Genomic DNA, 12,917 nt, shown 5'->3' on the forward strand with positions numbered 1-12,917 from the left:
TGCCAATGGAGCAGACGACGCTCACTTAACATCTGTGTTCTTCCTCTCTCAAAGCTGAAATTATCGTCTGCTTCATTGAGCAGTCAAAAGCGTGATCTTATGGACAGCACACGCATCATGTTCCGTCTTGGAGAAGCATTTCGGTCAACATTGACTTCTTTTTTTTTTTTTAACGTCACACCAGTCGTCATCTAGTTATATATGCCAGAGCGCAGGGCGTTATCATTGGATTCGCCATCAGCTGCAGCGCAGCAGACGCTCTCAAATGCAAACATTAGCACGAACGCCATCACCACTCATCTTCGATATAAAAAAAAAAGTAAGTCCACCGTTTTCTCCTTCCCACCATCGTCAGCTCTTAGCATTTCGGTTAGTCCTATTTTATTTTTTTCGGTTATTATTATTATAATTTACTATTGAGTAACTTTGCGGCATTCAATACACATCTCGATTAACTCTTTAGCGTGGCCCGCGGTTTGTAAGCGTGTTTCTTGTGTGTGAAGTTGTGTTGTATTTTTTTGGAATGTTTAAACCATTGCAAGTGTGCTTCGTTCCATTGCTTCGATGGTTCTTTTAATCTTTTTTTTTTATGTATTCTGTTTGTGGATAGTGGCGAGCTTGCCCGATCTCGCCTGAGAGGATTCCCGAGGGATTTTCTTTGAAAACCCACCTGAGAATGTCACCCGGTGATATAAATCTGCGCTTGAGAGCCGGAATTGCAAACATTCGGACACATTTTATTATTTTTATTCTTCTTATTCTTAACAGCGCTTGTGGAGGACATTCCAATGACAATGTCATGCTATCCGAGTTAGGCACGAAGTGACACTAGGCCTACAAATTGAGACTAGAGAAGTTATCATTTTAATTTTTTTTAACTGACTCAGGGAGTATCACTTAACACGTTTCCTCTACAGCTATTATTTGAAAACTCGCTCGTCCTTGATACGCTCATTCAGCATTACTAAACTAACCCCAACTGCGCTTCGTAATGTACATAATGAGACCTTTGCACGAGCACCAGATAACACTCAATTTGTGAAAGCTTCAATGGAATCGTTTGAAATAAACTACTTAAAACAGTGTATCGAACAGATAGAAAACGTTTTGCGACCTTCTATCAATAGTCTTCGCCTCAATAATGAACTTTCGATGTTGCGTAGAATATCAAAGAATTTCCGCTCGAGCTTTCGTCAAAAGTCTTCACTTCTGCTAGTCGTCAGGTCACGCCCAGCAGACGACACACGGTTCGAGTATGCACGTTTCTGCTTCTGTATGCCGTATTCTGGATAATTTAGATGCAAATAATAAACAAGCTACGCTTACACACACTTCACGTCACTTCGTGCCTATATATAAGATATCTTACATTCTAATCAGCCCGTTCTGCCACTTTTTGCGCGATCAATACTTTCGTTCTCTCGTTGTTGTTTTTTCTCTCTTTTTTTGAGAATGACAACCTTGGTCTTACCCTATGCGTCTGTTGCCTGTCAATCTGCTTCTGCTAACAACACAGCGAAAGGAAAACGTGACTGCGACCACTGTGCCAAGTACTTATACGACACAGGCGGGCCGAGGTTGGACATTCAAAAAACAATTTTGTTTCAAATCCTCACGGGCATTTTGCAAAAGGCTGTAGCTCACTTGTGTAGGGTGTGTAGTATTTATTTTTTCACGCAGTACACTGTCGCCTCTTCTGCGACGAGGCCCGAAACACCTGTCTGATCTTGTATTCCTTGTACACATTTTTTGGATAAAACATCTGAATGCCAGTGGTTTGTGTTGACTCACTTGTGTTTCTGAGTTAAGACTATATCATATGCAGCAGAGGAAGCTATAGACGGGCACAACTTAAGAAGGCAGGTGAGGCCCCGCCCACATGACTTAAGTGCGGCAGCCTCCGCGATTGAAAAAAAAAAAATAGTCCCGCTCAAAAGTCCCCGCGCAGTTCGAAGTGCGAGCGACCATGCTCTCCGTCGGTGGGGTCACCGTCCGGCTCATGACCTCAGTCTAGAGTGCGCACCCATTGGTGGAGACAAACGTGCATCCGCTTTTGAGGGGCAAATGCCACTGCCTTGTAAAGTTGTACCCGACTGTAGTTACCTGCATCAGTACCAAATCTCCCGAGTCTTGGGATTGTTAATCAGAGCCACTAACAGTCATAGAACGAACGTGGAACGTTAAAAAAAGAATTCGGCAGAACCGATCTCACGATAACTGTCGAGGGTAATGCGTTTAGCGTTGAACCAATAAGGCGAGACAACGTACTACAACCGCCGAAACGAGTTACGTATAAGGCGTGTACTGCAGCGAGATTCCTCTTTGGCGCTTCTCTAAGAAGATGAAGCGCCACCCAGCGCCGCCGCCGCAAAGCCTATGCGTGGCCTCCGAAATGCATGGCGCGCGGGGGCATGCGAACGCTGAGAAATGCGTCATCCGTCAACCGGGCTCCAATATCGCGCTTCTTTTTAAACAAGCTGCGCCATCTAGTTGCGCTGCCGAAAAGTCCACGCGTGGCCTCCGAGACGAGAAGCGTGGTGAGCCGCTGGTGCCTGCATACGCTGAGAATTGTTCCCACGCTTCCCGCACACTCAGTGGCACATGCTCAGTGAGTCGAGTTGGCGAAGAGGTTCATGAAGAACGCACATACCCAGTGCATTCATGACGCAGCGCGCTAAGTGTCGGCGTGAAAGACGTGATCACTGAAAAGTGGCGCATACCAAGTGTATTTTTGGCGCGACCTGCTAAGGCGTCGGGTTGCTGTCCTTGAGGAATCCTTGTGACGTGAGCTCATTTACCCTCAGCATCGGATAAATTTAACGGATCTTTTTCGTCGTTCTATAGAGCGGCACTTACCTAGTGAACCAAGTTGGCATCAAAGACGTTCATCGAAGAGTGGCACACGCGTACTGGCACATACCCAGAGACCCAAGTGACCATCAAAGAGGTTCATTTGAAGACCAGCTATGACCGAGTGGCCCATGCCCAGTGCTCCAAGTCGGTGCCAAAGTGTTTCTTCGAACAGCGCTACCTACCCAGTCACGCATCTACGGCGACCCATGTCGGCGTGAAACAGATTCGTCGAAGACCGGAAATACGTGCACATTGCTACGTGCTCAGAGACCAAAGTTGGTCCGACGGTTGGTTTCGAACCCTGCTCCCTTAGCACAGTAACCTGATGCGCTACCCATTCGACCACGGAGACCCAGATAGGCGGGAAAGCGGGTAGACACAAACATACATAGATAATTAGCCCCCGGAAAACGCGTGAAGTATCCTAAAAATGCTAACGCATCCAAATTAAATTCCGGGATACTACGTGCCGAAACCACGATCTGATTATGAGGCATGCCGTTGTGAGGGACTCCGGAATAATTTCGATAACCTCGGGTTCTTTAACGTACACCGAATGCCCGGCACACAGGCGTTCTTGCATTTCGCCCCCTATTGAAACGCGGTCGCCGCAGCCGGGATTTGATCCCGCGACCTCATGCTTAGCAGCGTAACACCAAAGCAACTAAGCCCCCGCGGCGGTTAACGTGGAACATCATTAGAGTTGTCCGCGAAATGACCATATTTCTCTGGCACGTTCGTACACATAAACTGCACGTAAAAGCTGCGTTTGCAATCTGCTTCGCGCAACGGTGCAAGGTTGTCAAAGAGCCTTTCGTGATGACGGGACCCTTCCGAAAACGGAGCGGCATTCATTACGTCTAAAGCATTATTGGGGGCTTGTATGATTAATACCCTCAAGTCAGGTAACAGATTCTCTTTTAACCATTCGAAAATCAAGACAGAAACCTAGAAACCTAGCGGAAAGGAACTCCTGCCCACGCGCGAATGCTTAAATATCATCGGACTATATCATCGGACAACTCATTCATAACTTAAATTGATTGCCAGAGTGAATTTTTTTTTTTTGCAGTTGGCCTTTCAGTCTTTATCCTATCACTGATCGCGATTAGACTTCGTGATTACCATAACACGCACTCTGCAAAATTTTCTGGACGTTTTTGTGGTCTGCAATAGCGAAGTGGTTCGAAACACAGCTCTACATGCTTCTTAAGCGCCCTATAATATCGTCCGTCAAAGCAGGCTTCGCCGCAATAACGGGCTTTATGGGGAGAAGCCCACTTCACTAATATCCTTCGCTTTACAAGTGACAGCTTGGTCACTGAAAATGTGTGAATGAGCGAATGTAACCCGCAACACTTACCACGGTAACGGTGAGCGTCGTCACGATTAAATAAATAACTGATAAACGAGCACATGCGCGCCAGCTAGGTTCAAACCTGCGTCGTCTCTATTCCGAGATCGAGGTGCAACCGCCAGTGTCACCAGGCAATCGGACAGCTGCCTAGTAGAGTAACAGCGCAGTCGCAGGTTGCGGGAATGGCTAAAAGGGGACGACGACGAGTGTTGATAGCTCTTCCCGAGTACAGCGGGAAACCAACTTGCCCATTATGTCATGCTTCTAAGGCACCTAGGGTGTCGACAGCATCTCATGGCTCACTGCGCCACGTCCGGTCGTTTCACAGTGCTCTGGCTGCACTACAAGAGTAGCTGTATTACTAGAACGGGCGGGTGTATTAGCGATAATCTGGCTTCGTCATCGCCATCGGAGCCCACTCATGATCGCACTAAAGCTTGGAGCTCTCTGAAACGACCTGCCGAAAATGCCATTAAACACACTTCAGAGGAAGGCTACGCTATACAATGAACTGCGAAACCATTGCTGGCGACATCTAGTTCTAAGCACATAATTAGGCGCAGAAACGCCTGTTGATGGCGCGGCGCGATCAACCTTCCCAACACTTTCGAGTACACAGCCTTAACAACAGAACAAGGAGGAGTAGTAGGAGGAGAAGGAGGAGAAGTAATTTATTCGTATATAGGAAGGGTGTGGCCAGGTATCAATGGCCGCAAAATGTAAAACTGCCCACAGAGGCCGGGGTGGCTTGCGTTCCCAATCTGGGACCCGTTATAGTACACTGCAACGTGCAAAGGAAAACCGAATGAGATGGAGTGACGACTGGACCTACGTATTTCCTCGAGGCTGGCACAAACGCGGTGCGGCCTTTAAGATAGACCCGATTGGAAGAGAATGTTCTGGTGACGGTCACGGAAGCCGTCTCCACAACGCAACAGCACGGGATAGCCACAAGGTACCGTGCCTCTCCGTTGGGGCGAGAAGAGGCTCGAGGCGATTTGTGCGGTGCGAGACGTCAGCATAGCTGGTGGCACCCTGAACGCTAGACGGAAGAGGCTGCCAGGACGCGAATTGTAACTGGGCGTCAGTCCTGTCTTCGTCTCAGGCAAACGCCGCAGAGACGAAGTCGGTTGAAAATTTTATGACAACTGCAATCGTTGATAATCGCGAAATTATATTTACAAGAAATCCACTCAAGTGCCAAATTTACAACCCTGTAACTCAGCAACAAATAAAGACATCACAATCCTGTCAACTGCACCTAAGACACCTAAAGCAGACAAAACTGATGCGCATTATACACCGCTTACCACTGGTTCGTGAGTAGGAATTCTGAAAACCCTCACTGTAAGCTCAATACCGATCATACATCATATTTGTCCGCGTTAGATGATCTAACTGAATTTTGGTGCGCGAAAACATACCTTGTGGTCTCTTGAGGGTAATAAATGAAATGAATGAACAGATGCGGCATACATAACTGCAATAGCATATTTGGTGCGTATAGTACGGATTCGAAAACTTGGTGCTTCAATTTTTTGTTTTTTATGCGAGAGCGTCGAATTAAGCGAAAAAGCCAGCGGCGTCTGTAGCAGCGTAAAAAAGGCGTCTAACTTCCCATTGGCTGCGACGCCAGGTCAGGAGCGCACCTCGCGCGCTCGTGTCGATGGCTCACGCTAAGGTTCCTAGATTTTTTTTTTTCTTTAGATCTAGGGACTTCAGTTTGCGCTTGCGGGCTCGGGCAGCACGTATACCGCTACGGAGTGTCTGCAGCATCTACATCGTCGGCGGCCGACACCTCGGCAGCAGCGAATCGTGGCCGCCCGCGCCAGTACACCGCAGACGAAACAAGGTTCACAACTCGGACGACCGCTCAGCGGCGTTCAATTGGACATTAATGCTTTCGCATTCACAAGTCATAAGAAATACTTAGGTGTGACACCGGTATCAAGAAGTCCGATCCGGACAGGCCCCGATCGGATTTGTTGATCGCGATCAACAGTGGTCGCTGCTGCAAATACGGGTGTCACACGTAAGTACACTTCTGATCGCGATCGGGGCCGCTCCGGATCGGATTTCTGGATCGCGATCAAGAGTGGGCAGCTATTTCTTTTTGCGACGCGAAGTCAAGCTTTCGCGTTCGCGCACCCTGTGTTTGTATATACAGGGTGTCCCAGCTATCATGCAGCACATTTTTAAAAAGAGGAACGGCGTTACGCGAAGTTAACCTAGTGTGTATTGTTTTCAGTGCAGTGGAGTAGCTGTCAGCAATGATTTCGTTGCTGAGATTTAATTAGCTAATTATAATTATTATCTAACTCCAGAAGTACTGCCCTAATTATCAAAGTGCCAATGAGAAAATTGTAGAGCAACATGAAAAACTACCGATACAGATTTCTGTTGCTCAGTACGTGCTACATAAAAGTGTTTTTCCGAAAGAAGCCCGCGAATACACGCTAAGTGCCTCGAGCGACTAGTCGCGCGGCAATTCTGAGCCGTGCTCAATTCTGAGCGCGGCGCTGAGCCGTGCTCCCTCAAGGGCTGCAGAAAATAGCGCCAACCTTTCCTTTCTCATAACCACGGTGTTAAGGACCTAAGGTACAAGCTTGTTGAAAAAAAAAAGAGAAAAAAGAAGAAAAAAGTTGTCGCAGTTTCACCTGAAAGGCGAAGCATCAATTGCGATAGCAAATTTGTAGAGAGCTATACGGAGTAATGATATTAGCTTTATCAGCTGTATAAACTTGGACATGCAGCAGCACCGGCAACACGCAGAACTGTTGTCGACGCCGTCGGCGTTTTTCCCGCGTTCGCTCAAAATGCGTGCGGCGTTGGTGACTGTTGCCGGAGCCTCTGATACAAATAGGCACTTGGTGCCGCAGCTAAACGTCGCCTCCCTTCCCTCCCCCTCCTCCCCTTCCCCACGGCCTCTCGCGCGTCGGAAGAAGGCGCGTTTGCTCTACATATATGGTGATTGTAAAGGAGGAAAGAGACGCTTAATTCTGCAGCCCTTAAGGGAGCACGGCGCAGAACGCGCGTTTGTTCTCCGCCGTGCGTTCACTCCCCGTGAAAGCGCGCGCCCCTCGCGCCCTTTCACTCGCACATACAGCGTTCGGCGCGCGGCGACGAATTGGCGCTGAGCCGTGCTCCCTCAAGGGCTGCAGAAGATAGCGCCAACCTTTCCCTTTCCCTCAAGAACCACTTACCACCGGCGACGATTTCATCTCCATTGACGTCATACGGAACCACACGGCGACGCCGACGGCAGAAATCTGCTTTTGAGTGTCCATATAATTGCTATCGCAATAAAAGAAAAAAAAAGGCTGCAAGAAAGACCTGCTTTTTTTTTCTTTTTGTATTATATTCGACAGAGAATCGACAAGAAGTATACAAGAAGTATTTCTCATAACGAACCACTTAGTAGTACACTCCAGACGCATTCCTGCCATCGGTGTCGCCGTGATGTTCCCTATAAAGTCTCTGGGCGATAACATCGCCGCGCGCTGTAAATGCGAGTGAAAGCGTTTGAGGGTGAGCCGACGATGGCGGTTCAATCTCGAGCGCGCAAGGGAGGAAGCGCGCCGTCTTCCGTCGCGCGCAAGGCACCAGGGGAGGGGGTTCTAATCCGGCGGCTGCTGGGTATGGCGCGCCTGCGCGGTCCCTATCTTGAAAGCGACCTGTAATGGGGACAGAGTGCGAGTGCTGATAACTTGGTGTGCGCTGTGTTTTCGCCGCTTAGCTCGCGTCGAAGCGAGAGGCAGCACGAAGGTCAATTCGCTCGCTGCTGCGGCCCCACTTACTCACTCCAGTATTTTGACAGCCAGTTTCCGCCGTCATCGAGTGCGATGTGCCCATGTTTGCTTGTGCGCGCGTGACGCCATGCTTGTTAATTTACTTCGTAAGCCAATGCTTACAAGTTGATACTGCCGATAAAACTACGATACTTACTTCGTATAGCTGCATACTAATTTGCTATCGCAATCGATGCTTCGCCTTTCGGGCGAAGCTGCGACGTTTTATTCCAAGTCCGCCATTGGCCCTTCGAGACAGGTCAAAATGGCTCAGGCCTAGCCCACATGGGCATAAAGGCAGATTGGAATCGTTTTACGTTATACCGGCCCTGGGGACACTGTAGAGACGCCCGCCCGCTGAACCCGTTGCAGCGTGCGCCTCCTAATATCTAGTTCGGCCGCAGCGCCCTCAGCCTACTTGTTGTTTCGCACCTCAGATGGGGAGCGCCGCGCCGCTCGGCCCACTCAACCGTATTCTATTACACTCTAAATACAGCCGACCTGGCCGTTCCGACAGCAGCGACAACAGCCCGGAGTGGCCGTGCGCGAACCGGCAACTTGCCGGAAGCTCCAAAAAGTCCAATGTTATAAGCGCGAAAATTACGAGAAAATGTGTGGGAGGCGCCGTCGCGCGGTGTGCGGAATGTGAACTGCTTCAATCTTTTTTTTTTTTTTTTGAGAACGATTACGCTCGCTGTTCGCGGCCACTGCGGGCGCACAGATGTCAATTCTCTGTTTGGCGCAGGAATTTGCGTCTGTACCAAATGGCGCAACTGGCGCAGGAGTCCCACCCCTGCAGGGAACTTTTCAGAACGAGGTGAGTGCACGTCTCCTCAACCTTACTCCCTGCTGCAACACCTCTTCATACTCACTTCCCTGCCTTATCAAACAAAGCTCAAGGGTTTCTAGCGGCCTGTGATGGTAAAGAGCTGTGTGCTTCTCAAGCACACAGGAACACTTAAAGGGACACTAAACGAAAATATTAAGTCGAACTAGATCGTTAGAGTATTCGCCTAGAAGTTATCCTCGTTCCCTTTGTGCCAATATAGAACATTGTCGCACATAAAATTGCCGCAGAGGTGCGGTCGCACATAAAATTGCCGCAGAGGTGCGGCTGCTGCTTCTCAATTGGAACCACCCGCGTCACAATGGACGACTTGACGTAACCTCCACGTGACCTCCCTCTGTGTCGATCAATATAATGTCTTGCAAAAACTTTTTTTTTCTCTTTCTCTCTCCCCTCCCCCCCCCCCCTCTTTCAGCTTGAGCGAGTCTTTGAAGCCTCTACGGCTCCGCTTGGGTTCAGGTTACCGGATATGGTCACCTCAGTCTCGGTGGCTGGAGTGGGCAAGGGTGATGATGGCGCCTTGGTACTTGTGATAAAAAGGAAGCGTGTAATGGCAGGGCATTCCACCACTGTGGGTATGCACCACAACCACTTAGGACAACAATAACATAGGTCCTAGCCACCCTAACACAGGAGCCGCTCTCTGTGAATCAGCCAGTACTAACGTCCCACAAGAGGTACCATAGTTCACAACAGGTGGTGCCAATGCGATTTCCCATTGTAGTCATTTTCTCACTAGCAAAAGCTGTTTTTGTTACCATTCGTTATTTGCGATTTTCGTTACCATTCGTTATTACAGAAGCCTAATCTTTCAATGCAGCTCGACTTAATATTTTCCTGTATTGTCCCATTACAGAGGTCCTGAACCACCCCTCGGGCTTGGTGAAATAACACATTCCGTGGATAGCATATGCTGCTGTGAACATCTCAGCCAGATTTTGCAGTCGCGCGCGGCACGGGAAGATCTCAAGCGCAGCACGAAATCACATATTCTCAAACACTCGATTTCAAACGAGGCCTCTTCCTCACCTGCTTCGAAGTTGCCGGCGGCTGGCATATGTCATCATATGCAAGGTTCCCATAGACGGCTGCTATTGGCTAACAGCTAACATCAATCAAAAATGGTGTTTGGATCAGTGCGCAGCGCAGTTTAAAAAACAGGCTGAAGGAAGCGAGAAATCTGCTTTTGAATTTCGATAAGAATTACGTATTTCAGGAAGAAGCCGACTATAGTCTGTTCACATTCAGCCACAGCCATCTGCGTAGGAATTAAAACTTTGGCCACCTTACTTAGTGTTGCAGCCGTTTGGTTTCGCTAATTTCGATTAGTTTTTAACACTCAACTAGCCTCAAAACCGAAATTTATGGAGAGCACACATATGCTTGCCAGTGCGCGATCACGGGCAATACCAGAAAAGAAATTCAGATGTCGCTGCTGTATGCTCGTATCATTGGTTTCTTTCTCACTGAACAACATACTGATCCCTTGGTTCCGCTGTTTAAACACATATTTTACACCAACTGAGGCAGCTGTGTTGTCTGAACCCACGAAAATGGGACAGAAGGCACATGGCAATACACACTGTAAGGCTGCCATTTTTGTTAAGGCAACTCAAAATTCTGACTTTATTCAAATATTATGTTTAAATTATTTTGCACCAGCGTATAGATAAAGAAGTGAAATGCTATTTTCAAATTGCGACAGGGAATAAACAAATTATTTCATGAAGATTAAGTTGCACTACAACAGTCATGGTGGACAGAGTGCTTAACCTGGTGCAGTTATTGTGCGCTGCCTAAGCATCCTTTCCATCATTGCCAACCTAGCTGCATCATGAAAATATATTTTTGTTTGGATGCGCAATCTCACTAACTAGTAAAATGATTGATAGTAAGCAGCAAAGATCTATAACACAGAGATGAATACGGGAATACTGAAGATTGTGGCCAACCCTAGGTCTACAAAGACTGCATGCAACATTTGTTGTTGACTTACGCATGAGAGACAAGTGATAAGCGAACATCAGAAAAAAAAAAAAAAAAAAAGCTTGAAAATGTGGAGCCCCATTTCGTGTTGCAATAACTAGATATTGATTTAAGCTCTTCCCCCTTCCCTTCTTGTGTGTTTCTAATTTCATCAGCCTGGGCACATTTGAAGCCTGTGCTTACGTAACCTGGTATTAAATGGCTATTTCTTACTACGTGCATAGATTCCCGTTCCTACAACACTCACTGAATTACAGTTGCCGGCTGTGATTCAGTGAACCTGCTATGGTCTTGATAAAGGGACTAACAATATTAAAATAAAAACAAATTGGAAATGAACGCACATAAACATTTCAGGAACACTTTATGCAGCCGAGGCGCACAAATTATCTTCCAAGTGAAGAAATTGTTTTTATTACATGCTGACCTCAGTCAAAAGAATCTTAGGGCTTCGGACTTGTGGCTGCAAGCTTTTGACTCTATTAACAGAGGTCAAGATAGACATCAATAGTCTTTGCGCACTAGAAAACGATGGCTCACACAGTTCTTTTGCAAAAGAGATGTGCACCGCTCAACTCACTAACCAAAAACAACCTGCCAAAACAGCTGCAGCTGTCATTGAAGAGCAGCAGGATTAAGTGCGATAGTACTTTAAACAGCATTCCGTTTACTTCGTAAGTAGTCGCGCCAATCCAGTAACATGTTTTCGGGCCTTATCATTTTGACTTATTCACAGGACTATGAAAGTTACTCACGGCAACGCAAGAAGAAATAAATAAATCTCGCAAACAAGAGTTAACGAACGTCAGTTAGCTTTGTACAGCGAGGTAACAGCAGCAGACGACGCAGCCGTAGCCCACAGACGATACACTGCAAAGATACGCCGACGACGCAGCTGCCCTACGCAGATGTGGCTCGCGCTCTTCGAAGAAACGTCATTTTAAAAAATCCTAGCACACGTCAATGCAGATGACAGGCGCGCACCATGACGAGCATCAGCAGAATAAACAGCGGCGCAAACACCTCCGAGTACACGAGGCTACTCTTCTGCCCTTCGGCCTTAAGGCACAGCAGCAACTTGAACAGAAACATCAGCAGCAGTTGCATAAAGCTCCAGACGGCGCGAAAAGCGCCCGCCTTGTACACGCCTTCGATGTACTGTCGTATGAACACAATAACGCAGAAATAAGCGTTCAAGCCATCGCAGATGAACAGCGACACAAACACAGTCCACCAGGACACGTCGAACGCCTTGTCCAGCTTGAGGACGACCATGACAGAGAAAAGGGTGATGGAAACGAGGTGCACAAACATCTCGAACACCGTCATACCCAGCCATCGGGCCAACTCCTTTAGCTTGAACATGGTGGCGACGCACTGTCAACTGAAACTTTGCTCGAAGGTCCTTCCTTAACGGCGCGGGTCCGGAATCGCCTTGTGTCGCTCCATAGCAGCGAAGTACGTCGCTCGAGCGTTTAAGCGGCGTCGCCGTCACGTTAAAAATGGTAAAAGCCTGTCGGAAATCATACCAGAACTCGACACTTCTCGTCGGCCCCGTCTGCGATTTGTTTATCTTGTTAAAGCGCTAAAGTGTACTAGAATGTGGGAGTGGGTCCAGCGGACGCCTTAGCAAGCGCCGAGGGTGGAGCAAAAAACGCGGAAAATGTGGCAGCGCTGCCGTCGCCTTATTCTGAATCTCCGGCCAATAAACGTTGGCTCCGGCTGTTTCGGCAGCGCTCATTGGCTGAGGCGAGCTCGCAGGCTTAGTAGCTGTCGCCTGCTCGACACACCGTCGTTGTTGCGTCGTTTGCGTTTTTTCCGCAGCTCTTTATCCATTTTATTTACAATATATCGGTGGGGAATAATCTCAGTGTTACCGCCACCGAGTATCCGCCTGTCAAAGCTCCATGCAGCTGCGGTAGGGTCTCCGACGCGACAAGCGTCCGGCCAGGCGAGCGGGACCGCTCATTCGGGAGAAAGCGACGGTGGCGCCTCCTGGATTTTCAATAAAAATGCCTCCGCGCAGAGCCCTCGTTGGACCCACTCCCGCAATCTAGTACACACTATTAAAGCGCTTTCGATTTTG

General features: G+C 48.2%; 1 protein-coding gene across 1 annotated transcript; it reads right to left on the minus strand.

The window, feature by feature from the left end:
- Positions 1 to 11,229: 11,229 nt before the first annotated feature.
- Positions 11,230 to 12,411, minus strand: LOC119432402 (transmembrane protein 203). Its single transcript, XM_037699570.2, has one exon. It carries the CDS (start codon positions 12,194 to 12,196, stop codon positions 11,792 to 11,794), a length of 405 nt encoding a protein of 134 aa, XP_037555498.1. The 5' UTR covers positions 12,197 to 12,411; the 3' UTR covers positions 11,230 to 11,791.
- Positions 12,412 to 12,917: the final 506 nt, after the last annotated feature.

Source organism: Dermacentor silvarum, chromosome 11 (assembly GCF_013339745.2).
Source record: "Dermacentor silvarum isolate Dsil-2018 chromosome 11, BIME_Dsil_1.4, whole genome shotgun sequence".
Lineage (NCBI taxonomy): Eukaryota > Metazoa > Arthropoda > Arachnida > Ixodida > Ixodidae > Dermacentor > Dermacentor silvarum.

Bases quoted from the DNA above. Each gene is read 5' to 3' on its own strand.
- LOC119432402 (XM_037699570.2), bottom strand. From the start codon at position 12,196: ATGTTCAAGCTAAAGGAGTTGGCCCGATGGCTGGGTATGACGGTGTTC.